This window comes from Tursiops truncatus, chromosome 15 (genome assembly GCF_011762595.2).
Source record: "Tursiops truncatus isolate mTurTru1 chromosome 15, mTurTru1.mat.Y, whole genome shotgun sequence".
Classification (NCBI taxonomy): Eukaryota; Metazoa; Chordata; class Mammalia; order Artiodactyla; family Delphinidae; genus Tursiops; species Tursiops truncatus.
Genome location: NC_047048.1, coordinates 61057144 through 61084951, shown reverse-complemented (window position 1 = coordinate 61084951; position 27808 = coordinate 61057144). Strand labels below are relative to the sequence as shown.

General features: G+C 50.6%; 1 protein-coding gene across 1 annotated transcript; it reads left to right on the top strand.

Moving 5' to 3' along the window:
- The first annotated feature begins 1349 nt into the window (after positions 1–1349).
- SNTA1 (syntrophin alpha 1) lies at positions 1350–27665 on the top strand. Its single transcript, XM_033840102.2, has 8 exons — positions 1350–1794; positions 4981–5166; positions 19850–20054; positions 23203–23410; positions 23560–23690; positions 25873–26069; positions 26779–26966; positions 27051–27665. Exons 1-8 carry the CDS (start codon positions 1485–1487, stop codon positions 27141–27143), a joined length of 1518 nt encoding a protein of 505 aa, XP_033695993.1. The 5' UTR covers positions 1350–1484; the 3' UTR covers positions 27144–27665.
- The last annotated feature ends 143 nt before the right edge of the window (positions 27666–27808 follow it).

Genomic DNA, 27808 nt, shown 5'->3' with positions numbered 1-27808 from the left:
TATTGCCTAACACATCCCAGGTAGGAGTGGAAGATGGAGACAAGAGGCAGAGATGAGGGCTGCTTGAGATGCGCAAAGTGATGGGATTTTTCTGGTAATGATCACACCTCGCTTGTGTGTTTGGCAGCTGTCTAGCAGAGTGGGTCAGTGCCCAGGCACCAGTGTCAAACAAGCCTAGGTTTGAATCCCAGCTCTGCCCTTCTCACAGATGTGTGACCCGGGCCAATTAGATCTTCTAAATTGTAATTTTCCCTTCTGTATAATGGGAGTGTTCTTAACGGTAGCTACTCCACGAAGCTACTGTAAAGTTGAGAAAACACATGAAAATGCTTAGATCTAAGCCTGGCCAATAGTAAGCATTCAATAAAAGTGATTATATTGATTGCATAAGATTCACAGAGTACAGTATATTTCCCCATTGATTTAATCCTGACACAGTCCCTGTGAGGTAGGGGTTATTAGGACCTCCATCTCACAGATGAGGAAATTGAGGCCTAGAGAACTGAAGTGCCGGGACCAGGGTCGATGTGGAGCTCACACAGTGTCTGAGCAGGGTTCGTAAACCAGGTCTCCAGAGGCCCAGACCCAGAGCCCCACCGTCTAGCTTTCTTCTCTCACACCAGGAGTTGTGGGTTCTTCTCTGGCCAGTGTGGTACTTCAGGCTTTTCCGTATTCGACTGTGAACAGAACAGGGGCTTAATCTCTTAAACTCCCTTCCAACTTCGAAGTGGGGACAGTGTTCACCCCTTACCCAAGCCCTAAACAGCCAGCAACGCGTTCATCCCAGAGGGCGGAGCCTGGCAGCGTTAGACACCAGGCCCCACACTAAGCCACGCCCACAGACCAAAGCTCCAGCCCCACAGTGGGAAACCAGCTCCCTCAAATCTCCTCCACTAGCAACCTGCCTGCGAAGTCCCTCGCAGCTCGTGTCTACCTCTTAAACTCAAGCCCTGTCCCTGGAGTCCAGCGCTCCGCCATGTGCAGCCCACCCCAACGCCCAAAGCCTCGCACCAGGATCCACGGTTCTGTCTCTTTTTCTTGTGCTCCCAAGTGGGCGAGCTACGGCGCCGGCCCTCCACGGCCATGCCGGGTGCAGTCTCCTCCACAGGGTCTTAGGGTCCAGCCGCTGACACGAAGTTCCGCCCCCTAATGGCCCTCTCCATCCCACTTCATCCGCTGGTTGCTTTAACTCGTGGCACCGCCCGGACACCCTTATGACCCCACCCCCATGTAGTCCCACAGCATATCCTTCGGCTCTTGGACCCCACCCCTGCCCCCTCTAGCTTGACTGTGGCCACGCCACTAACCGTTAGCCACACCCACATATAGCCCCGCCCCTCTAGGCTCCACCCCCGGAGGCCAGTGGTAGGGTGGCGGCTGGCCCAGCCGGGCCCCGCCCGCCCTCCGCCCTAGGCGCTGGGTTGGAGCGGGCCGGGCACTGCGGGGCAGGGCGAGCGCGGCGGCCCGGGGGCTCGGAGGCGAAGATGGCGTCAGGCAGGCGTGCCCCGCGCACCGGGCTGCTGGAACTGCGCGCCGGGGCGGGCTCGGGGGCTGGAGGCGACCGGTGGCAGCGGGTGCTGCTCAGTCTAGAGGAGGACGCGCTGACCGTGAGCCCCGCCGATGGCGAGCCCGGCCCGGAGCCCGGTGCCCAGCGGGAGCCGGAGCCCGCGCAGCTGAACGGCGCCGCCGAACCGGGCGCCAAGTCCCCGCCGCTGCCGGAGGCGCTGCTGCTCCAGCGGCGCCGCGTGACGGTGCGCAAGGCCGACGCCGGCGGGCTGGGTATCAGCATTAAAGGTGGGCGCGGGGCCACCGAGCGCACGGGTCGTGGTGTCTGTGGGACCGCCGAGGGCGCAGAGGTCGCGGGGGCTGGCAGCGTATTGAGGACATGGAGTTGGATGGCTTCTGTCTGGGGGGTAAGGGCGTCTGAGAGGACAGAGGGAACCGAGGGCACCAGGAGCACCAAGGTCGGAGAGGGCTTTGAGGTCTCAGTCAGAAGGCACAGGTGTGGAGGGCGTTGGGGACTCACCAAGGACACGTGTGAGTGGGGAGTTCTGTGTGGAGGCAAAGAGATCTGAGACTGGTTGCCTAGTCTAGGGTTGCATGGCGATCAAGAACAACAGGGACCCCAGGAGAGCAAAGGATGGAGAAAGGAGACTGAGGCCTGGGGTGCTACTAGGGCAGGGAGGGGGAAGTCTTCAAGACACAACCGAGGTGGGAGGGAGGAGTAAGGCCTGGAGTAGGAAGCATGGCTGGTGGGGAGATTGGAGACTAGCTGGAGGCGCCAGCTGGGCTGGGCTCACAGACAGGGGGCCAGAAAGGACCTAGAAATCTGAGGACCTAGAAAGGCTGTGGACCTAGGTGAAGAGCCCTAACAGCTGGGTTTGAGTTTCCTGATCTGACCATTTCCACCTTCCACAGGATTGAGGTGGGCTCTCAGCCCCCAGTACTGACAGCTTTCTTTAGGGGGCAACCCAGACTGAAGTCCAGAATCAGCTGTGTGAACTTAGACAAGTCATTTCCCATCTCCGGACCTCAGTTTCCTCAACTATATAATGAGGGTAATGGTAGAATTGGGATGTTTCTATGAAAACAGGAGTCCAAAGTACTCACCCTGCCAGCACATAGTAGGTGCCTGGAGAATTATGGCTGTTAGATGAGAGGAAGACTAGAGGTCACGAGAGACTCCCAAAGTAGCTAACCTCGTGCTAAAAAAACTGCACACCCCAGCTGTTGGGTTCACCATTCCTTCCTGAAGGGGTGGGGATGGTGGTGACTTGGCTACCACTGTGTGCCAAGTGCTGTGCCCAGTACTCTAGGCTCATGATCCACTTCATCCTGGCAACAAGTACTAAAAGGTAGGAAGCATAATCCTCATTTAGTAGGTGAAGAAACTGAGACTCAGAAAAGTAAAATGGTTTTCCCAGGGTCACACAGTCAGTGAGCGACAGAGCTGGGATTTGAACCTCAGTTATGAGGCCCCTAGAGAGTGTCCAGAGGAGTCGGTTCTTCCCCATGGAAGGGCAAACTTCCATGCAGCCAACCAAAGGGATCTAAAAGGGGAAAATGGGAAAGCCAGGGAGTGGGCACCAGTTTTGCCTTCAAACTCCGGCATGGGATAGGGCAACAGATCAATCCAGAAATTGTACACTCAATGTGTTAAAACAGGAAGGAACTTAGAGTTCACACAGAGTTCCATTTTGCAGATGGACAAACTGAGTCTTGGAGAGGAGGGGGACTTTCCAAGGTCACATAAAGTTACCTCCTAGCGTCATACTTCCAGGTGGGAGTAGGGGTACTTTTTGGAGGTGTCAGGGGAATACCAGCTCCATTCAGTTCTTCATGTATGGAGACTGGGCTCCTGTTGCAACGTTGACCTTTCCTTTAGGGTCCAGCCCAGCCCAGGCATCCAAGAATAATCATGGATTCAAACTGAACTGAAGTCCCTAATTTCAGGCAGAAGAGGGCAGATAGATATAAATAGAAACTCCTTCCTTTCCTAGGTCTCACGCTCTGTGTGGTGCAATGAACAAACTGTTGGGCCTGTGTGGGGGTCTGGAGAGGCATTCCAGTCCTACTTCTGCCACCAGTTTGTTGGGTGACATTGGAATTATGACCTGGGCCACTTGTTCCTCATCTTTGAGGATGGAGCACTAGTATGATACCTGAGGGCCTGACTTGTAGTCTACCATAGAGTTAAGAGTGTTGGTTCTGGAGCCAGGGGACCTAGGTTCAAATACTGGCTTTGCTGCTAACCAGCTGGGTGACCTTGGGCAAGGGGCTTCTCTCTACACTTCAATTTTCCCAGTAGGAATCTGAGCATGCCTGTGTGACTGGGGTGTTGTGGAGATGCAACGAGACAAGATTGAAAGCATTTAGCATGGTGTTATTACTGTTTCTGATTTTAAAAGGACATTCAAGAATTTAGAAATAAAGCAATGTGGTAAAATGTATTAGGTTTTTTTTTTGGCTGCGTTGGGTCTTTGTTGCTGTGCGCGGGCTTCCTCTAGTTGTGGTGAGCAGGGGCTACTCTTTGTTGTGGTGCGTGGGCTTCTCATTGCCGTGGCTTCTCTTGTTGCGGAGCATGGGCTCTAGGCGTTCAGGCTTCAGTAGTTGTGGCGCGTGGGCTCAGTAGTTGTGGCTTGCAGGCTCAGTAGTTGTGACACGCGGGCTTAGTTACTCTGCGGCATGTGGGATCTTCCCGGACCAGGGCTCAAACTCATGTCCCCTGCATTGGCAGGCAGATTCTTAACCACTGCACCACCAGGGAAGTCCCCAGATAGGCTTTTGAAATCTCTAGACTCTAAGGCCTTGGTTTCTAGCCTGGATCCTAGGTTGTAAAGCTTTCTGATTGCTAAAGAGATCCTTCGTGGCCATAGCAATAGCTGACTTCTATCTTTATTCTTTTTTTTTTTTTTTTTTTTTGCGGTATGCGGGCCTCTCACTGTTGTGGCCTCTCCCATTGCGGAGCACAGGCTCCGGACACGCAGGCTCAGCGGCCATGGCTCACGGGCCCAGTCGCTCCGTGGCATGTGGGATCTTCCCGGACGGGGCACGAACCCGTGTCCCCTGCCTCGGCAGGTGGACTGTCAACCACTGCACCACCAAGGAAGCCCTCTGTCTTTATTCTTGATTAGAAGCTATCAGTGGGTTCCCCCATTATGGGAAAATTGCTTAAAATCCAAAATAAAATAAGAAAAAAGTTTCTGAAGGACCTTGTAAGTTACTCAAACACTGGTGAACACCCAAAGCATTTAACCAAAAGATACATTATAACATTATAAATCTAGAAAATGACTTGCAAGTGTTATTAGTGTCCTAACTTCTAAGGCTCTTTTCTGAGATTCTCTTTACTCTCCACTCCCCATTTCCCAGCACTGGTTTGGACACGGTGAGAGACCTTCAGAAATAATTTTGCCTCGATGTGACTCGCAAGTGTTGGAGTGTCTGCCTCAGTTTCTTCCTCTTTCCGTGCTTGTGCAGGGGGCCGAGAGAACAAGATGCCTATTCTCATTTCCAAGATCTTCAAGGGCCTGGCAGCCGACCAGACGGAGGCCCTCTTTGTAGGGGATGCCATCCTGTCTGTGAATGGGGAAGACCTTTCCTCTGCCACCCATGATGAGGCGGTGCAAGTCCTAAAGAAGACAGGCAAAGAAGTGGTGCTTGAGGGTAAGCATTGGGGACCCCAGGGGTGTTCAGTTCTTCCCTACCTTCCCCAGGCCTCATGCAGTGTGGGCTGGGAGGTGGGCAGGGTTGAAAACAGAAACAGAACTTGGGGATCCCCCTTGAGACAGCAAGGGCGGTGGCCCAGAGCCAGGCTGACCTGGCTTTCATTTCCTCTCTCCCACTCCCTAGCTCTGTGGCCTTGGACGAGTCACCTCATTCCCCTGAGCCTTACTTTCCTCATCTGTAGGGCAGGGATGTAACTTCTGCCTTACTGGGTTGTGGAAGGAGGACAAAAGGTCCATGGCAGGCAGGATCTGCCACCCAGTGAGTGACTCAGGGGAAGAGAAGGGCGGGGACTGGCAAAGGGGCGGCTAAGATTCTTTCCTGAGGAGCCAGGGGAGCTCTCAACTCTGAGTTCTCCTAAAACCCTGAGACCCATCTTGCTTTGGGAGGGGACTTGGCCTTTATGTAGCAGGACATCAAATACTTCCAGCTAGGCTCAGAGAGGAGTATTATTTTTGGGCGGGGGGGACTTGGTGGCTCCCCTCCACTATCCCGTCACTGTGGGTCTTAGATGAGACCTTGGCTTTCTCCGGGACTCAGTTTCCCATAGGTTGTTACAGTCTCTTGCTGGGGTGGTCCCAACTTCTGCCTTTTGCCAGCTCTGTCAGGAGGTTTCTGCTCTGCTCAGCCCTTTCATCAAACTCCACTCTGTGGGATAGGGAGGGTAGGAGGGAGATGCAAGAGGGAGGGGATATGGGGATATATGTATACATATAGCTGATTCACTGTTATACAGCAGAAAGTAACACAACATTGTAAAGCAATTATGCTCCAATAAAGATGTTAAAAAAACCCAAAAACCAAACCCCCAAAAAAACTCCACTCTCTCAGTTCCGGAAGCCATGGGGGCCTGAAGAATGTGTCTTTGGCTCCTGGCCCAGAACAGGCACACGGAGGTGGCGGGGGCTGATGGAGAATGCCATGGCCAGTGAAGCTGCAGAGCTGAGCCCCAGGCTCAGATCCTGATAGGTTGCCTTTGTGTCCCCAAAGAGGTCTCCAAGAGGCCACAGAGACAAACAGGCTCTGGATCCCTGGGTGATCTTTGGCATTCTTGACCTAAATTCTCTATTGTTTTGTTTTATTTTATATTTTATTATCTATTTAAATGTACTGTGTGTCTATTTAAATGCTACTGTTGCATTTTAAAAATATATACTGAAAGCTGACTCTGCAGTATTGGTCCCTAAAAGCTTAAGTATATCAATCATATTTTAACAGCAAAATTAAATAACAAGATCACACATTAATGATATGGATATAGGAGACTTTCCCTCCCATATGCCTCATCACTCTGATATTTATAGCCAGTAATGCAGTTTAAACAGTTGAAATTCATCGAAGTGTCATATTTTGGTTGACTTGAAAAGCTCTTTTAGTCTCTGCTGTTTGAAAGTTTAGTCCATGGATGGTAAAATTTCTACTGTAGACACATTTCTGATCCACGCCAAGGTCCCCTTCACCTCCTCATCTTTAGGTAAAGAATGTCTCTATCTGCCTTCTCAGTGTGGATCATTCTGAGAGGGTAGCATCTCTGAGTGTTAGACGTTTGAAGCGTCTCCTGGTTTCGGGGCTAATACCCAAGCCTTCTACCTCATTTACTCCATTCCTTCCTCACTAAAGCCAAGAAGCATTTCCAGAGACCTACTATGTACCTGATTTGCAGAGCATTGGGTCAGAAGCTAAAGCAGACCCGGCCCTTCCTGAAGGAGCCCACCAGTGAGTGGGGGAGACAAAATATGAACACTGTCTTCTCCACACAAACTATTTAAAAATCAGCGTCTAAAATCCTGTCTGCTCTGTAATTAATCTGGCCTTAGGCAAGACCCTCGTCTTCTCTGGGGCTCAGTTTTCATATCTGTTGGGGTTAAGCTAGATCAGAGATGACCAACAGCTTTCGAGTGTTAGCTTCCTTGGTGGCTGCTGAGAGTTCCATATTTGGAAAGATTGGGAGGTCTTATCTGGGCTCAGCAGAAAGGAGCTGGAATTGATTAGCAATGTCTGCTGCACATAGAGTAGGGAAGAGAAATACCATGTGTAACATCCCAGGACTGAGGGTTTCCAGCACTTATGTTCTCTAAGACTTTTCATAGGGCAAGAGCTTTCCTTGGCAAACGCTGCCCCAGGCTGCTGGATGGAGCCTGGCCTGCCTCTTGCCCAGCATAGGATTTGGCACAAGGTAGGCACTCTATAAATGTTAGTGACTCCCCTCCTGTCCCATAGCATTTATATAGAATTGGTATTATTTCCTCCTTAAATGTTTGGTAGCATTCTCCAGGGAAGCTACCTTTATAGAAAGGTTTTTTTTGTTTGTTTGTTTGTTTTGCCACACTGCGCAGCATGTGGGATCTTAGTTCCCCTACCAGGGATCGAACCCTGGACCCCTGCAGTGAAAGTGCGGAGTCCTAACCACTGGACCGCCAGGGAATTCCCGATTTTAATGTCTTTAATAAGGCAATTTAGATGATCTGTTTTTTTTCTTTTCTTGGTAGTTTATGTCTTGCAAGGAATTTGTCCATTTCATCTAAATTGTCAAATTTCTCAGCATAAAGTTGTTTATAATCTTCTGGTATTTTTCCTCCCTTTTGGATGACAGCCCTCTCCTGCTTTCTCTTTCTCTCCTCCTCCCTTTGTACTGCTCTACTCAGTGGTTTCAAGGGGACTCTCAGTCTCGTGGGGCAGATAGCTGAGCAAACCTACCAGATCACCATCCTGTCACAGGTGCTGAGATGGGGTCTGCGCAGGGATTGGAGGAGGCCGGTGGTCAGGAAAGACTTCCTGGAGGAGGGGATGCTGGCACTTTATGAACAATAAGCAGATGTGGGTATGGGGTGGCGAAAGGGCATTCTGGGAAGGGGAGCTGTGTGAGCAAAACCACGAAGGGGTGAAATGACTTGACTTACCTGCGGAGTTTCCTGGGAAGTAATTCAGCTTTATCTGAGCCTAGGTGTGAGTGGAGAAAGAGAGGGCTATTCAGACTGACAGATTCTGCAGGGCCTTGAGTGCCAGACTAAAGGAATTTGGAGGGAAACAGAGCGGTTAAAGGGTTTTCAGCAGAGGCTCACATGGTCAGCTCTGGGCTTTACAGCATCAACCTGGTTTGGAGGGAGGCAACAGTAGATGCAGAATGGCAACAAAGAGGCTGGGGCCACGAGCAGGAGGGAGATGGTGGTGGTTTGACCTAAGCAGGTTTGAATAAAAAGAGGAGTCTCGAGGTTGTAGCCTTCATGTTAGTTTTTTCCCAGCTTTTTCTTAGTTGAAGTCTCTGTCTGAGCTGCTCTCCAGCAGGCTTGTAGAAGGAGGTAATTCCACCCAGTGCGGGTGAGCACTGGCGTCAAGACTCTTTGAATCGCACAGGTGATCTGAAAAGCCTGGAAGACATGAGGGATCTAGGATGCTGGGTTGTGACTGGTCCTCGAGATTTGGGGGAGTTTGTGGAGACTGGGCAGCTGCCCCAGTCTGGAGCCAGAGCTCCTGGAAGCCTCTCTGGGCTTAGGATCCTCCCAAGCACCCAATCACTGGTCACATTGTTCAGAACTTCCCTGCCCTCATCCCACTTCTAAGACCACCTCCAAGGGCCCATGGCCTGTCCTTTGGATGTGAACTTGGCAGGGCAGCTGGGCATCTTTCCTGAGGTCTGGGGCTTGTTGGGTACAGAGCTTCCTGAGAACATCCTAGAAGAAAAGATGTCACTAGCAAACTGCAGTTGCCAGCCAGAACCCTACTTCCCTGGCCTAAGTCAGGGGCTCAGCTGGGTATCAGCAACCCCAGCCTGCCTTCTAGACCTTTTCCTCTCTGAGGGCAGGAGTTTGCACAAGTGTCTTGAGCCTATTCTCAGCTATAGCGATGTATTTGTGACCAGAGTCTGGACCCAAGCTGACAGCCAACACGCCTCTGTCTGCTGCTTAGAGAGGCCCATTGTGTGCAAGGATCTGGAAGCAGGGCCAGCCTGGGCCCTTGGAGACCAGGCCTGGGGGAAAAGGGAGGGACAGCCAAATGCCTCCCCTCCCTCCACCTGCAGTGAGGCTGACAAGACACAGGTAACAGGGAGCCTCTGATGCATTAAAAAATAATACTAAAGGACAAAAATGAATAAAGCCAATTTTAGTACTTTGTACAAAGTAGAGAAGGTTCACCCCACACAAAGATCAGGCTTTTAAAAGATACAGGCATGGGACTTCCCTGGTGGTGCAGTGGTTAAGAATCTGCATGCCAGTGCAGGGGACACAGGTTCGAGCCCTGGTCTGGGAAGATCCCACATGCCACGGAGCAACTAAGCCCGTGAGCCACAACTACTGAGCCCGCACGCCTGGAGCCGGTGCTCCACAACAGGAGAAGCCACCGCAATGAGAAGCCCACGCACAGCAACGCAACTAGAGAAAGCCCATGCACAGCAACGAAGACCCAACGCAGCCAAAAAATAAATTTATTAAAAAAAAAAAGATACAGGCATAGAGTAGCATGTACATAAAAGACACAGAGAGTAGTAGGAATTGCTATAATCCCTGCTTTACAGACAAAGTCACCAAGATTTGTTGAGAATAAATAACTTTCTTCAAGACATACAACTAATAAATTGGCTGACTCAGAATTCAAAACTAGGTCTGTCTGATTGCAGAGGCCACTATTGACTCTGCCTTGGATAATACCTACCTCTCATAGTTGTTTGCAACATAAAAAAATAATGCATGTAACATGCTGGGACCAGTGTGCATAAGTAGGCACTCATTTATTTTATTTGCTATTTATAAGGATGAGACAATGCATTTGAGGTTTATGGCACAATTCCACACAGTAAACGTTTGATAAACGTCAACCTTTGTCGTCATCACATCAGCAGCAGCATTTTTGTTTTCTCCAGTAAACCTGAAGGTCTCTGCAGGCAGGAGTCATGTGTAGTTTGCCTCAGAGCCCCAAGCCTGGCACCAAGCCCAGCACACATTAGATGTTGGTGAGTTTGGGGGGAATGATCACCTAGGGGACATCCCTGACCGTTTCTACTTTGCCTTTAACCTCCTCAATTGCAGTTCACTTTCCTAAATGTTTAAGATGGGGCTTAAGGCTCAAGCTGGGCTTGACTGATCCCTGAGAGTTTCCACTGTGAGTCCTCAGAACTCCAAGGCCAGGCCCCTGCCAGCTCATCGCCTGGGAGATGGACACTGCCAAGTGTCCTGCCTGAGATTTGGCTCAATACATCACCCCTGTCAAAAGTGGGATGTTATTAATGGATGCAGCTAATTTGAGGCCACTCCATGCAGCTTAGCCGAGTGATGCTGTGCCTGAGAGGTGCCTGAGGGACCTGTGTTCTGGGAACAGAGGCATGAATGGAGCCCCCGTCCAGTCCTCCCATGGCTGCAAAGACCTGTTGTTCTAATCATTGTTCTCAAGAAAACATTAATTTGGCTGCACACCCATACGGCTTGGGGCCATGTGATTCCCCACAGACAAAACTTGGCTTAATTCAGTTCTGGCCTGTTCCCTGGATCTTTGATTAAAATGCTTGTGGAGCTCTGGAGGCAGGTTTTGGCCTTGATTAGCTATGTGAGCTTGGCTGCTGGTGGTGGTGGTGGAAATTATAATGATAAGAATGTTAATGATAGTGATGGTATGTCTGCTGTTTAATGAGCACCTACAGTGTGCTGGATACTGTGCTAGGTGCCTTCCATATGCTTTCTCGTTGCATCCTCAAAACCACCCTTATGATTCAAGGTACCTTATTCATTCCATTCTACAGATGAGAACACTGAAACTCAGAGAGGTGAAGCTTTTGCCCGAGGTCACACAGGGGCAGAGATGGAATTTGAGGTCAGATCTGTCAGATGTCAAAACCCATATTCTTAAATTTTTTTAAAAAAAGTAATTATTAATTCATTTTTTGGCTGCGTTGGGTCTTCCTTGTTGCATGCGGGCTTTCTCTAGTTGCGACGAGTGGGGGCTGCTCTTCATTGCAGTGCACGGGTTTCTCATTGCGGTGGTTTCTCTTGTTGTGGAGCACGGGCTCCAGGCACGCAGGCTTCAGTAGTTGTGGCGCAGGGGCTTAGTTGGTCCGCGGCATGTGGGATCTTCCCCGACCAGGGTTCGAACCCGTGTCCCCTGCTCTTTTTTTTTTTTTTTTTTTGCGGTACGCGGGCCTCTCACTGTTGTGGCCTCTCCCGTTGTGGAGCACAGGCTCCGGACGCGCAGGCTCAGCGGCCATGGCTCATGGGCCCAGCTGCTCTGTGGCATGTGGGATCCTCCCGGACTGGGGCACGAACCCGCGTCCCCTGAATCAGCAGGCGGACTCTCAACCACTGCGCCACCAGGGAAGCCCTTTTATTTGTTTTTAACAAAAGTTTATTCTTAAATGTACAGTATGTTCCAAGACAACACTTCATTCTAGCTATAGGTGGCAACAGATGTTATGGCAGAGAATCCAGATGTTTAAACAGGAATGGAATTAATGATCATCATTGCCTCAGACACAAGGAGCAGATTACTTTTTGCCAGATTTCCTTTTTTTGCAGATTTATTTATTACTTTTTTATTTATTTAATTTTATTTTTGGCTGCATCGGGTCTTAGGTGCGGCATGCGGGATCTTCGTTGAGGCATGTGGGATCTTTTGTTGTGGCACGCAGGCTTCTCTCTAGTTGTGGTGCGCAGGCTCCAGGGCGTGTGGGCTCTGTAGTTTGCAGCTCTCTGTGCAAGCTCAGTAGTTGTGATGCACGGGCTTAGTTGCCCTGCGGCATGTGGGATCTTAGTTCCCTGACCAGGGATTGAACCCGTGTCCTCTGCATTGTAAGGCGGAGTCTTTATCACTGACCACCAGGCAAGTCCCTACCAGATTTCTTAATTCCACCCGTGGTCAGGGGCCTTTCCCCGGGGCTTCGCTTTTAGCTCCTCAAGTTTTTTCTGCTCCTTCTTCTGTTTCTGCTTGAATTGCCTTCAGGGACTTCTTGCCACCTTTGTGGCCCAACATGGCACCTGCCGCCCCTTCCCCAGACCCTGATGGTATATTTTTGAAAAACAGAGTTTAAAAAAAATGTGAAAAGTAATATATCCTTAATTAAAAAAAAAACAAACAGGAGAGTGTAAAGCAATTATCTTCTCATACCCATGGCTAATATTTTCACACACTTCCAGAGAAAGGTTTCCATATTTGTTTTTATCATTGAGCAAGTTGAGGACCTCTTTCCAACTCAGCCATGTAGCTCTGTTTCATTCTCTTTATTATTATTATTATTATTATTTTTTTTGCGGTACGTGGGCTTCTCACTGTTGTGGCCTCTCCCGTTGCGGAGCACAGGCTCCGGACGCGCAGGCCCAGCGGCCATGGCTCACGGGCCCAGCCGCTCCGCGGCACGTGGGATCCTCCCGGACCGGGGCACGAACCCACGTCCCCTGCATCGGCAGGCGGACTCCCAACCACTGCGCCACCAGGGAAGCCCTATTATTATTATTTTTAAAAATAGATTTATTTATTTATTTTTGGCTGTGTTTGGGTCTTTGTTGCTGCGTGTGGACTTTCTCTAGTTGCGGCTAGTGGGGGCTACTCTTCGTTGCAGTACGCGGGCTTCTCATTGTGGTGGCTTCTCTTGTTGCGGAGCACGGGGTCTAGGTGCTTGGGCTTCAGTAATTGCAGCACGCAGGCTCAGTAGTTGTGGCTCGTGGGCTCTAGAGTGCAGGCTCAGTAGTTGTGGTGCAGAGACTTAGTTGCTCTGTGGCATATGGGATCTTCCCGGACCAGGGCTCGAACACGTGTCCCATGCATTGGCAGGCGGATTCTTACTTAACCACTGTGCCACCAGGCAAGTCTTCATTCTCTTAAATGGTTGCATAATATCCCATTATTGGGATTCAGACATTCATCTCACAAATATTTATTGAGCCCTTGCTCTATGCCAAGACTCGATGTAAGGCACTGGGGATGTAGCTGTGAACAGGACTGAGTGGTCTGCCAGGAACTCAACTTTTAAAAATAAAAATAATTTATTTGGCTGTATTGGGTCTTAGTTGCAGCACGCAGGATCTTCGTTGGCATGCAGGATCTTTTGTTGCAGCTCACGGGCTTCTCTCTAGTTGTGAGATGGCGTGTGGGCCTAGTTTCCCCATGGCATGTGGGACCTTAGTTCCCCCAGCAGGGATCGAACCCGCGTGCCCTGCATGGAAGGCGGATTTTCAACCACTGGACCAGGGAAGTCCCGAGCTCACTTCTTGTATTTAGCAACCCCTATTCATGGGATTCAAGTTGCTCCTAGCCTCTTGTGCCATAGACAATGATGCCATGACCCCTCTATGCACCTGTGAACGTTTATCTGAAGGGGATTCCTGCAAAGGGTATTGCATGTTCAAAGTGTTCATGTGCCTTTAGGATCTTGATAGATGGTGCCCCCTATACTGTACAAGGGTGTGGAAGGTCAGATTTTATGCCCCAGAGTGTGGCAATCCAGGCAGCTCTGCTGCAAGGCCTCCCAGTGGCTGGGAACTATGTATAGTCCAGCCTTGCTGGACCAGCAGGACCTCAAAGATCATCCAGAGCCCGTTGGAATGCCAAGTCCTCTCCTCAGCATCCTGGGTGGGCAGGTGGGAAACTTGGACTTGAATCCTCACAATGCCTTACTCAGAAAGCTGGCATATCAGTGCCAATTATATAGGCAAGCAAACTGAGGCTCAGAGAGACTGTGGGACTTGCCAAGGCCGGAGAGTAAGCGTCAGGGCCTGGATTGAAGTCTTTGTCTGTCTGTCTGTCATGACATCCTGTGCTCATCCCCTTATACTGTCATACTAAGAATAGTAGCAGAAATAATAACCACACTGCTATTTATTGAAGACCTATTCTCTGCCAGGCAGGACAAAGTGCTTTACAAGCATTGAATCTCAGTATGTTAGGAGATAGATATATTTTACTCCCATTATAAAGATGAAGATGTAGAGGCTCACAGAAGTCAAGTCACTTGTCCAGGGTCACAGAGCAAGGAAGTTAAACCCAAGCCTGCCTCACTCTAGAGCCCAATTCAATGTTGTCTCCATCCTGAGAAGCCCCAGGCTTGTCAATATTCATTTATTTAACACATTTCTTATTTACTGATTACCAGGTATATGTCAGGTACTATTCTTGATGCTGGGGATATCCTAAAAAGCAAGGAAACATGTCCCTGCCTTTATGGAACTGACATTTTGGTTAGAGGAGAGAGGCTGTAGACTAGTAAGCAAATGGATAGATCATGTAATTTCAGGCAGGGGCAAGTAAATGAGCACCCACTGAACAGACAAGGAACAGCTTGAGCTTAGGGGACAGGCTTTAGCCAAGACTCAAAGCCAAAACGTTCAGTCATAAACATTTATTGAGCACTGGGATAAGTACTGGGGATACTGTGTTGAGCCAGAACAGATGTATCCCCTTCTCTCTGCAACACATATGTTCCCTCCCAATTGTCCTGGGCCAGGCAAATGGTCCTGCCTTGCCTCTGTTCCTTGCATTTCTAGTGGAATCTATTCCTGGCTCCTTGGGGTCAGGGCTGGCTTCTCTCCTTGGCAGAGCTGGCAGTCGGGGCCTCTGGAAGGGGCAGGGTGTCCTGTGTCTGTTTCAACTTTCCTGAGGAGGAAGGGCGCACGTATCTGCTTTACCAGGCTCCTGGGCTAGAGGTTTGGCTGGGGAGGGTGTGGACACCAGTTGGGTCTATCCTTGGGGGTCTCAAGAATGCTGGCCACAGGGTCATGGTCCTGCCCTCAGCTCTCTAGGACACTGCCTTTGGGCAGCCCCGCCCTGCCTGGCTGGGTGACTCAGGCAGAAATCAGAGCAGGGAGGAGGCCTCAGAGCTGGGCTATTTATGGCCACACTCTGGGGGCCCCAGCACCCCACCCCCACTCTGGGACAGGCTGATTGGTTGGTGAAGTGCAAGCCGTGTTTCAGACACCAGCTGGTATGCTGTCCATCTATAGCATGTTCCTGTGGGAGAGGAGAAGGAGGACCCACTTCTGGGATGGCCTGGGTGAGCAGGGCCTCTGGTAGTTTCTCTCGCTTCAAAGGTGACAAATATTCATTTGCTGAGCACGTAGCATCGGAGATCCCTGCTGGATTCTGGGGGGTACAGAGACGAGTCAGTCAGGGTCCCTGCCTTCACAGTGCTCCCAGCCTGGAGGAGAACACGGACTCCCACATGGACACATAGGGAAGTGGGGTCTAGGGGACTGCAGAGGTGGTGGGCGTGGAGGTTCCAGAGCGGGTATCTGGGAAGGTTTCCTAGAGAGGCGATGTCTGAGCTGAGCCAGGACCTTCTGGGCTGTGGCACCTTCTCCCGCCTGCTGAACGAACCTGTCCTGCCCTGGCGTTCATTTCTCCATTCACAGAGCACTGACTCTGGGTTTGAATCAAGCCTGGTTTCTGTCTCCTAGGAGCTCCCAGTTTGGTGCGAGAGACAGCCCCAACACACAAAATCACAGCAGAGTTCTAAGTGTGGGCGGAACCTGTGTCATATGTTTTATATCATCTTATTTAATTATAACGTCTCTCTGAGGTAGACATCATTATGCAGATTGAGGGCCAGAGAGGTGAATTACCTCGTCCATGATCACATAGCTAGACAGAGCTGGAATTCAAATCCTAGAGTGCCTGTCTCCAAACCATGTACTAAGGGCATTCTGTGCAGGGAGAACTGCATTTTTAGAGGCATTTGGAAGCTCCTACAGCTTCTGAGAGCTCTGAGGAGGTTAGTATAATTGGATTAGAGAGCGAGATTGGGGATGTGGCAGGAGGTAAAGTCAGCAAGGTAGGCAGGGCTCAGGTCCTGGAGAGCCTTGCAGTTGGGTGAAGAGTGCAGGGAGCCAGAGCATGGCTTTGAGTAGGGGAGGGACGTAGTTAATTATAGTAGGGAGATATATCAGTTGCAGCCTGAGTCGGAGTGGGGGGAATGGGTGGATGCTGTATTAGTTAGGATGCTTTTGTCTGCAAGTAACAGGAACCCAATTCAAAGAGGTTTAAACATTGAAGAAAATACGTTTTCTTCCAGAATACATAAAGTCAGCATGGCTCCAGGGTGGATTAATTTAAGGATTCACCATCCTCAGTGTGTGGACCCCAATCCTGGGGTCAAAGTGACTATCATCGGTTTAGGACCAACTCCCCCCTCCCCGCAACTTCTAAAGGCTAAAGAGGAAGGGAAGGGAGTATATTTTCCCTCACAGCTCATTGGACAGAATTGTATCATCTGCCCCATTCTAAGCTAATCACAAGCAAGAGGGATGGAATGATCATGATTTGCTTTGACCAGTCAAGATTTTCCCCCTGGGCTGGGGAGAAGCCCAGCCTTTTGGGCTCTGGGTTCTGTTAGCAAGGAGAAAAAAAAGTAGGGGAATGGTTTGGCTGTCAGGTAGGCTGTGATGTGTCCCACCTCTATCACCCCTTGAGACATAATCCTGGGGTAAGTCATTGCTGTAATGGTGAGGATGAGTCATTTTTAGTCTTAGTTCCCAATCTTCAGACCTAGACTTTGTTCTCTCAAAAAAATCTGCTCTTGTTTTCAATATAACTTCTCTTCCAACCCCAATAGGGCTTGTAACTCCCTCTCACTTTCACCCCTGTTTGCCTTGGATCCTATCTGAGCCTCAGGGCCAGTCTCCTGCAACAGAAATAGCTTCTTATGTGGTTCTTCCAGGGAGCTGGGCCAAGAACTGCTTCCCCACCCCTTCCTGGTCTGTCCGCTCACAGGCAGAGCATACTGACTGGGCCTTGACTGCAGACATCAGATGACTAGCAAGCCAGATGGCCATGGGAGTAGAGGTGGCTGAGAGGAGAGGAAGAGAGGCTGCCCAAGGGCTAGCAGGCATAGGTACTATTCAGTAGGGCAGCAGAGGGGACAGCCTGGCTGGGAGAAGAGAGACCAGTGCTCGGGCAAGACTTTTAACCACTTTGATGTACACACTGTCCTTCTAGCAGCTCATTTTAGAAATAGGAGACTGCTGCTCATCAGAATTGGGAACAGTCCAGATGCTGGGACAGATGTGGCAGACACTACTGGTTGTCTGTCTTCCAACCATTTCCCCTTCTTCCATGTTACCAGAGCCTGATTTAATTGGGTGGGAATATGCTCAGCCCTAGAGGCTGAATTGTGATTGGTCTAAATTAATCATGACTATTCACTCTTACTAATGATTTGCTAGAAGTTGGCATGCAGCCCAGTCAGGCCAATGAGATATAAGGCTTCATGGAAATATTTACCTCTCTGATAAGAGGGAGATGTGAGGAGACAGCCCTTTTTCTGCCTGCCTCCTCCCTTCTTGCTTTGGGTTTTGTTATGTAAGGAATGATTAGCTTGAGCCTGTTGCAACCATCCTGTGGTCATGAGGGGAAGGCCAGAGAATGGCAGAGATCCAATGGCAGAGAGGCCTATCTAGGATCCAATGTCATTGAGCCACTGAACCAATCCTGAAATTGCCTTCCTCTAGACTTCTTGTTACATGAAATCATAAATATCTTTATTGCTTAAGGCACTGTTATCATATATTCTATTATTTGCAGCCAAACTCAACTAATTGATAGAATAAGAATGCCAAAATGTTTTATTATCAGTTAGCTTTAATTGATTGGTTATGGCTGCCATAGAACACTATGATTGATTTGTGATGGCTTCCTTGAGCAAGGGATAAACAAGTGGTAGCTCAAGTGTCACATGTTTACCATCCCAGTCCTACCTAGAGCCAGTCCAACACCTGGCACATATTAGGTGCTCAAGAAAACTGACTTGTCTCTGAAACTCTTCTCCCACCAAGCTCTTCTCAGATCAACCCTGTCCTCATGTTGCCTTTCACTTCTAGCTGCCCTTTGTTACTGACATCTTCCTTTTGTCAAAAGGCATTGAATCCAGGCCCCAGTCAAGACTCTTTTGGTTGCAAATATCATAACTCCTGTTGGAATGGCAGTCTGACTTTCTAAATGAGGAGTATCAGAAACCAGAACATTAGCAGATGCCTGGCAGGGCTTTCCCTCTGTCTCTCAACATGCATCTCCACTGATTTTCTCTCCCTACAAATTAGCTCTCTCCTCTTCTCTGTCCTCACTGCAGAAGGTGGTTGCCCCTATAGCTTTCAAGTGTGTTCAAGACATTAGTGTAGGATCTCTCAACAGTCTCAATTTGGGTAGCCTAGTGTGGGTAAGGGGTTGACCCCTGGTCCAGCTAACATAGCCAGGAGAGCAGGATCACATATCAGAACATGACTTTATGGGTCAGTTGGGCAGAGGAACTGAATAAAAAGTTCAGTTCCTCTGAATTTTGTACAAGCCACATTTCAAGTACTCAATAGCTACATGCGGCTAGTGGCTACTGTGCTGGACAGTGTATACAGAGAACGTTTTCATAATCATAGAAATCATTGTCTCTGTTGGACAATGCTATTCTAGAAGGAGTCCACTATACTCACTCAGTGATGACTGGTCAGAGCTAAGAGGGCCTCTAGACATCATATTGGTTAGGGTACAAGTTGTGCTGCTGTAACCAGATCCCCATAAAATACTATGGCTTAAATATAATAGAGGCTCCTTGCTTTCTTATGTAACAGTTCAAGTCTGACATGGCAGTCCAGCGTCTCAGCATCCATTTATTTCTGTTTGTTAGTCAGCCTTTTAGAGTGTGGCTCATGTTCTCCTGGTCAAGATGGTGCCCCACCAGCCTGTGTTCTAGCCAGCTCAACCTGTCAAGGGAAAAGACAGGGAAAGGAAGGTCGTGCCCCTTTCTTTTTTCTTTTAAATTTATTTATTTATTTATTTATTTATTTATTTATTTATTTATTTATTTTTGGCTGCACTGGGTCTTTGCTGCTTTGCGCAGGCTTTCTCTAGTTGTGGCGAGCGGGGGCTACTCTTCGTTGGGGTGCATGGGCTTCTCATTGCGGTGGCTTCTCTTGTTGCAGCTCTAGGCACGTGGGCTTCAGTAGTTGCAGCACATGCGCTCAGTAGTTGTGGCACACGGGCTTAGTTGCTCCGCGGCATGTGGGATCTTCCTGGACCAGGGCGTGCCCCTTTCTTTAATGGGCAGAACTTGGTAGCTGCACGCATCTCTTCTGCTGTCATCCTATTGGCCAGACTTGGTCAAATGGGCACTTATAGCTGCAAGGGAACCTAGAAAATGAAGTCTTAAGATGGAAGTTTATCACTATCTTGGAGGAAAATTAGCAGCCTCCACCATAGGACTATCTCATGCAGCCCCTCCTTTTTGCAGATGAGAAGACTGAAGAGATAGAGGCAAACAATGGGACAGTGACAGAGCAGTCACATCTTCTGACTCCCGGTGTCCTCTCACTGCCTTGCTGCAGCTGTTGCCCATTCCCTTTAAGCAACCATCCTGAAGCTCTAAACACTTAAACTTAAGTGGTTAGAACTTAGTTATGTGGCCACACCTAGCTGCAAAGGAGGCTGGGAAATGTAGTCTTTCTTCCAAGTGGCCATGTGTCCATAAACCAAGGGAAAAGTGAGAGAATGGATGGTGGCATGCATCCAGAATTTTCTACTATGCTTCCCTGTCCGAGACTTTAGCCTAGAGGAGGATAGTGATAGTGGACATAAATTAAACTTTTAATGAATTAGTGACAATTGTGATGTGTGCTACGTGGGAGCCCATGTCACAGTGGTAACTGCTGACCTCTCCCCTAACCAGTCAAGTACATGAAAGAGGTCTCACCATATTTCAAGAACTCTGCCAGTGGGACCTCGGTTGGCTGGGACTCGCCTCCTGCCTCACCCCTTCAGCGGCAGCCTTCCTCCCCTGGCCTCCCACCCCGGGACCTCCATGATGCCAAACACATGTCCTTGAAGATGGCATATGTCTCGAGGAGGTGCACCCCCACTGACCCGGAGACCAGGTAAGCCTGGCGTAGGGGGCAACTCAGACAGACATGCCCTCGTGTTAGGTAGTGGGGCCAAAGGAAAGATTCCCTTGTGTTGCAAAGTGGCAAGCACGATGCACAGACGTAGTAGGTGCTTAAGAAATGTTTGTTGAATGGATGCAAGGGTGAAGTTATGGGGATGATAGTGTGCTTTGCTTCTCTCTTCTCCCTCTGGGCAGTTCACATCTGAGGAGGAACTTGGTCTGCCAAGGAGCCCTGGATTCCAGTCTTGGTTCTCCTTGAACTAGTCCCTTTTCCTCACTAACCTTTAGATTCCCCTTTGTGAAACAAGGATATCGGACTCAGTGATCCCCTCAAGTCTCTTCCAACTCCGCTGAGGTTCTGAGATGTCTGGTAACGTTTGTGTCAGGGCCGTGGAAGGTTACCATCCCTTACATCTGCGCAGCCTTTAACACCGATGATAAGATTGATACCAGCCAACATTACTGAGTGTTTATCACGCACAACTTAACTGTCACAGCAACCCTACAGGCAAAGTCCTATTATTTCACCCCCATTTTGTAGATGAGGACAGAGAAAGTAACCTGCCCAAGATCACACAACCTGGAAGGAATGGAGCTTGCCTCGTTTCCAGGTAGCCCTCTCTGCTTCAGAAGCTTCAGGTGCTTGAGTGATGACGGTGGTGAATGCAGTCTATGTTGATTAAACGCGGTGTGCAGTATTGGGGTGGTGTGTATATGGCTTGGGCATAAAAGGCTTGTGCTGTGGGTCCTAGTTACAGCTGAGGTTCAATGCCAGGCCAATGCCCAGCATTGCCCTGAAGGGCTGATTAATGTTCAGCATCCGTATCTCCTGGCCCTGCTTGTTGCCCCAGCCTGCCCCCATGAGGCAAGAACTAGTGAATCACAGGTCACTTACAGGTGCTCCACTAAAGGGGCCTTGTGTGTTGGGTGAAGGTGAGGTGGTGTCAGTCCTTCCTGAGACTCATAGAACTTTAGGTTAATTGTGGATCCCAGCCTGATCCCAGACATCACCTGAAGCATGTGTGTACCTATATTTCTATGTGTGTCTACATGTAGATGGCATTTAAATACAAGCGTTTGTGGGTATATGTGAGCATTTGCACGGGCAGGGGTGTAGATTTGTGCATATGTGTTTGTGTTAATATTTGTATGTGTATACTCATGTATGTACATGTGCCTGATTTGTGTACATATGTGTAACTTGAATATAACTGGGTTTCCATATCAGCACAATATCCCAGTCAAAGGAACACAATCTGGTAACCAAAATGTAATGAAAAATATTTCAAACTTTTACTTAGTGTTAGGATTACATTGGGCTGCAAGTATCAGAAACCCCAGCACGAAATGGCTTAATAAGTGAAGAGTTAATTTTTCCACATGTTTAAAAAGAAGTCCAGCGGTCAGCTGTTTAGGCTGCTGTTGCTGCTCAAGAATGCCCTCAAGGCATCAGGCTTCCAGCTTCCTTTTTTTATTTTTATTTTTTTAATTTTTTTTTCGGCCGCACGACATGGCTTGTGGGATTCTAATTCCCCGACCAGGGATTGAACCCGTGCCCTTGGCAGTGACAGTGCGGAGTCCTAACCACTGGACTGCCAGGGAATTCCCCTTCTGCCATCTTTATTGTGGATTTTCTTCTTCCTGGAAGCAGGATGGTGGCTGCATCTCCAAGCATGTGTCCATATTCCAGACAGGAAGAAGGCAAAGGACAAAGGAACTTTTCTCCTGGTATTTTGTTCTATTGCTGCATAACAAGCCATCCAAAAATTTAGTGGCTTAGAAGATAACAGTTTATTATTTTTCACAATTCTGTAATCTGGGCTGGATCAGCCGGCCAGTTCTGTTCTATGTGGTATCTGCTGGGCATGGAAGTCCAAGATGGCTGTTTCACCCACGTGCCAGCTGGGGTGGTTGGAACAGCTGGAGGCTGGCTAAGCATTCCGCTTTCAGTATGACCTTTCTGTATGGCTAGCTTGTTCTTCTCAAGGTGGGTGGCCTCGGGCTAGTTGGATTTCATGATGGCTTGGGAATGCCCGAATGGCACTTCTGCCACATTTTATTTGTCAAACCAAGTCACAAGGCCAAGTAGAGGAGAAAGAAGCTTCACCTCTTGATGAGAGAGGTGCACTGTGTGTATAGGGAGGGATGAATTTGGTGGAGGTCACCTTTGGAAACTAACTACCACAGCTGGGAAGGCTTTACCTTTCATTTGGGAAGGGACACCCTCCCCAGAGCCTTCTCTCTCTCATCGGTCAGAACTGGGTCGATGGCCAGGGCTAGCTGCAAGGGAGCTCTGTAGTGGAGGAAGGCAGAGGCGGAGGGCATTGGAATGGATGTGTGTGAGCCGTTCTCCAGTTTCTGACCCACTTCACTGTTTACAGAAAAGCCAAAGGGGAGTGAATCTTTAATGCCCCACAGAACATTTGAAAGTCCTCTCCCTGTCACTAACTCCTCTTGTACCTCCCTGAAACCTTTCCCCCACACTTACCTGTGTGGCTTTTTCTCTCCCTGCCCTTTTCCCTTCTCCATTCCCCAGCTCTTTTTTTTTTTTTTTTTTTCCACACCACGGATCTTCGTTCCCCAACCAGGGATCGAACTCGTGCCCCCTGCATTGGAAGCATGGAGTCCTAAGCATCAGACTGCTAGGGAAGTTCCCTGCCCCCCACCTCTTTTTATGTAGACCATCTCAGGCTACCAAGCCTCTTCAGTTGCTGTGTCCACACCCCTACCCCGTCAGTGCGTTACTTTGGTTCTGTACCACAAAGGAGAACCTGGGAGATGGCCCAGCAAGACAGTCCTTCTCCTTAGAAACCAGGAGGACAGGGCAAAATCATGAATCCTCGCACAGTGATAATTTTGGCCCCCGTCACACATGTTTGAGTGTGTGTGTTTGTGTGTATATGCCTATGTGTGTGTGTGTGAGATAGTCTCTTATCCTGAGATAAGATAGATAAGCCCCATGAGGCTCCAACAACTGTGGCTGGAGCCCTGCAGCGAGTGTCGCTCCTGATTCTGTCATGGACATCCCCTGTGGTTTCTTCTGGTTTTGTGGTAGATGGGGTTTCCTGGCCCAGATTTCAGGGTTGGGTACCTGCAGCCCAGTGGACGGGCCCTCCCCTCCACCTCATTTGTGCCTGCAGGTATCTGGAGATCTGTTCAGCAGATGGCCGGGACACCCTCTTCCTGAGGGCTAAGGATGAGGCTAGCGCCAGGTCGTGGGCAGCTGCCATCCAAGCCCAGGTCAACGCTCTGATGCCCTGGGTCAAGGACGAGCTGCAGGCGCTGCTGTCAGCCACCAGCACAGCCGGGAGCCAGGACATCAAGCAGATCGGCTGGCTGACTGAGCAGGTGCCTGCAGGGCCCGGGACCTATCCTCCCCACTCTTCCCTTGTCCTGGAGCTGACCCAAATCCCATTGCCCCTCACTGCCTCACCCCTCTCTGGCCCTCTGACCTCTCCCCTCTCCGTCCCTCCTCACTGCTGCCTTGTCCCCTGCAGCTGCCCAGTGGGGGCACAGCACCCACCTTGGCCCTGCTGACCGAAAAGGAGCTGCTCCTCTACTGCTGTCTCCCCCAGACCCGTGAGGCCCTGAGCCGGCCGGCCCGTACTGCCCCGCTCATCACCACCAGGTATCTGCGGACAGGCAGGACTGTGTGTCCCACCCAGAGCTTGGGGAGTGATGCTCTAGATGGACCTCAGAAGCTGGGGATTCCAGCCCTATCCTGCCCTGAGTTATTCCCCAGGTGGCCTGAAGCGAGTCTCTGCCTTGTCTGGGCCCTGGTTTCCTCGTCTGTAAAATGGGGGCTTGGAACAGAAGGATATGAGGTCCCACCAGTCACTCATTCATTGATGCCTACTCTGCCCAACCTTGTGCTGTGTGGTTCAGGAGACAGAGAGCCCCCAGAGGCTCCGCCCTCAGGGAGTCCCCAGCCTGGCAGGGGAGACTGACCCGGGAACAGACTTTAGGATGCAGAGTTGTAGGAACCACTTAACTCTACCTGGCCTGGTGGGGGAAGTCTTCGGGCAGAAGGTGACATTTGAGCTGGACTTTGACAGATGAGTAGAAGTTTGCTATTTAAGAAAGGCTGGAAAAGCATCTCACACAGAGGGAACAACACAGTCAACGGTACAGAGGCATGAAGGGCTCTCGCACGTTCATGGAGCTGTGAGTGTGCTATAACCAGTTTGTAGACTCTCTGCAGGAAATGGAGAGGCAGGGAGTTGGCAGGGCCTGATCTTGCAGAGCCTCTATTGGCTGGTTAAGGAATGTTAGCCTTATCTTAAGAGCTGGGGCAGAGTTGAAGAGTTTGAGCCTGGGAGTGAGGTGGCTCTTTGGGTTGTGTTTTTTTTTTTTTTTCTGCGGTACGCGGGCCTCTCACCCTTGTGGTCTCTCCCGTTGCGGGGCACAGGCTCTGGACGCGCAGGCCCAGCGGCCATGGCTCATGGGCCCAGCCGCTCCGCGGCACGTGGGATCCTCCCGGACTGGGGCATGAACCCGTGTCCCCTGCATCGGCAGGCGGACTCCCAACCCCTGCGCCACCAGGGAAGCCCTGGGTTGTGTTTTAAAAGAATCCATGTTGCTGCCACCTGGAAAATATGCTGGGGGTGGGGGTGGATGGGAACAGTCATGCAGGAGAGCTGGTGGAGGTAGGTGGAGGCAGCAGATGGAGAAGGAAGGCCGCATTTGCATTGGAAAACACATGGGTGGTAAAATTAACCAGGCTTAGTACTCACCAGATGGGGAGGGTGAGGGAGGTGTCCGGATGAATGGATGAATGGGAGGTTTGGAGCTTGTGTCTGGGGGAGCAGTGGGACTGGGGGTGGGAGTGCAAAGGGAGGAGGTCAGAGCAAGACGCTGAGTTGAGTCCAGAGTGTGCAAGGGACAGGTAGGGAGCTTGGGTAGGAAACTTGGAGACTTGTGGGTCTGTAGTTTAGGGCTGCAAAGTAGGGGACTGGGTATCAGAAGCAGCTCCAAGGGGGAATGAAGCTACGAGAGAAAGTATGTGGAGTGAGGAGCAAAGAGGGCTAAGGAACAGAACTCTGGGGTCTGCTGCCCAGAGAGGGGCATTGAACTGCCCAAGGTTACACAGCAAGTGAGAGTCAAGCTGCGGGGTCTCGGCCCTTGTTGTCCATGTCTCCTCACTCTGGGCTGGGCTCTGGCGTACGTGTCAGGAGCCTGCTGCCTACCAGGGATAAGCAGGTCATGAATTGCCTGCCTAATTAAGTGATTCATTAATTCAGGTCACAAATGTTTACTGAGCACCTACTATATGTCAGGCATTGTTTTAGTTGCTGGGAATATAGTGGCGAACAATTAGACAAAAATTTGTACCCTAGATGATATTCTGGAGAAAAAGACAAAAGCCAACCAAAACAGTGAAAAGTAATTATAACTTCTGGTACCATAAAGAAAAGTAAGGCTAGTGGGTGATAGGGAGGGGTGCCACTTTAGACAGAGAGGTCAGGGAAGCCTTCTCAGAGGAGATGGCACTTGAGCAAAGGTCTGAAGGAAGTGAGCAATGCAGATAATCAGGGAAGCGTGTGCTCGGCCGAGGGAACCGCAGAGATGCTGAGGCAGGAGTGTGCTTGGCGTGTCTGAAGACATCAGAACGGTTGGAGCCGAGGGGGCAAGGGGAAGGGTGGCAGGAGATGGTCTCCTGTGAGTCAATCAGTGGCTGTCTGGAAGTCCTGTCCCCACATTAGGTGGCAAAGGAGTCGCAGGGTCCCTTCCCAGGTAACCACCCTCGTGGCCCAGAACTACCTCCCTGCTGCCTGAGGCCTCATGCTTAGCCCTCTGCCCCCTGCCCCCAGGCTGGTGCACTCAGGCCCCTCCAAGGGCTCCTTGTCCTACGATGCAGAGCTCTCTTTTGCCCTGCGCACGGGTACGCGCCACGGTGTGGACACTCACCTGTTCAGCGTGGAGTCACCGCAGGAGCTGGCTGCCTGGACCCGCCAGCTGGTGGATGGCTGTCACCGGGCTGCTGAGGGTGTGCAGGAGGTGTCGACAGGTGGGCTGGGTGGATCTGGGAGTGCCTTTCTGGTAACAAACCTCTTATCCCCAGGGGCCTTCAAGTTTCCTTCTTTAGGGTGCTTCAGGAGGGGGAGAGAGAGTGGGATTTGGGGTCTCTGAGGGCCCTCTGTTTTGGATGTGCAGGTGCCCTGGTAGGTAGTGAGACTTTTCCCAGGGGTTTTCTCGTGCCGGCTTTGTGACTCTGCTGGTGAGGATATGAGAGATGGCACTTGGAGTAGGGTTGCCAGAAAAAATACAGGACACTCACTTAGATTTGAATTTCAGGTGAAACAGCAAATAATGTTTTGGTATAAGTATGTCCAAATGATCCATCGCTTATCTGAAATTCACATTTAACTGGGCAAGTCTACAGGCCTCTAAGGTCTCCAAAGGCCATGCTTGGTGGGTCTGCTGATGCCTTTATAGGGAGTGGGCCTCCTGTCCAAAGCAGAGTTGAAACTCCCCCTTTCCACCTTGGCTGCTGGCAGTGGGACTGGAAGTGGGGTATAGGTTTTCTGCCTGCTCATCCTTCTGTATTTCAGAGTGTGGGTGACTCTCTACAGGGTGGGTGTACAAATGGCATTGACAGTGAGCCTCCCACCTCCAGTGGCATTCAAGTTCTGCTTTTGGAGCTGCCAGTGGGGATTGGAGGTAGGGCTTGCGGTCTCTGAGGTGTCGCTGTGCCCATGCCCACACCCTCCCCACAGCCTGCACATGGAACGGCCGTCCCTGCAGCCTCTCTGTGCATATTGACAAAGGCTTCACACTGTGGGCGGCTGAGCCAGGTGCGGCCCAAGTTGTGCTGCTCCGACAACCCTTTGAGAAGCTGCAGATGTCCTCCGACGATGGTGCCAGTCTCCTTTTCCTGGACTTCGGGGGCGCTGAAGGAGAGATTGTGAGTGGAGGGGCTGGGGGGTGATGCTGTCCGGGGGCCCAGGCTGGATGGGGCTCCTGACCCTTCTCTCCGTCCACCCTGCAGCAGCTGGACCTGCATTCATGCCCCAAAACAATGGTCTTCATCATCCACTCCTTCCTCTCGGCCAAAGTCACCCGTCTGGGGCTCTTAGCCTAGAGGTCGTCAGATGCATTAGCCCTGAAGAGGGGGTGTCCACCACATGGCCTGACCTGGCCCTCCGCTGATTGCCTGCTTACCACTGGGCTGAGGGAAGGGAGAGGAAAGGAACAAGGAGGCAGAGACCCAGCCCCTGAGAGGCTGGGACCCAGACTCAGGACACAGTGGATCCTGCCAGTGATGTGGTAGCCTCCCTGCTGCTCCCCCCACCCACACCAGTGCCTTTTGTGGAGAGATATTTTGTGTATGCAGAAGCCATTCCGAGCCCGGGACCTGCCCCTCTGGGGATCTTGACCCTAGCTGACAACTGCCAGGCCTCCCAGGGGCCCCTAAACTGTCCCCAGAGGCCCCATCTGAAGCTGGAGTTCCCTGGGGTCTGTGTCAAGAGAAAGAGGAGGAGCCTTTCTGTTCATTTCTCCCATCAGCTCTACCACCTTGAGGCATCTGGTTTTTCTCTTCATCCTCTCTCTCTCATCCTTAGTCTCGGATAAATAAACAGCCTGTGAGTACATAGGCAGCCTGGCCCAGTGTCTGTGGTTTGTACCTTGGCCTGTGGGTGCTGTAGTGGCCCCTGTAGTTGCAAGGGGGACCAGACCCAGGACTGGAGCCCCTTTCCCTAGAGAAGAGCAGACCTTTAACCACAGGGCCAAAAAAGAATCTATTGG

Coding starts and splice junctions, on each gene's coding strand:
- SNTA1 (XM_033840102.2), top strand. CDS start 1,485: ATGGCGTCAGGCAGGCGTGCCCCGCGCACCGGGCTGCTGGAACTGCGC. Junction 1,795..4,980: donor GCTGGGTATCAGCATTAAAG/GTGGGCGCGGGG, acceptor GTGCTTGTGCAG/GGGGCCGAGAGAACAAGATG. Junction 23,691..25,872: donor GCCCCGCTCATCACCACCAG/GTATCTGCGGAC, acceptor CCCTGCCCCCAG/GCTGGTGCACTCAGGCCCCT.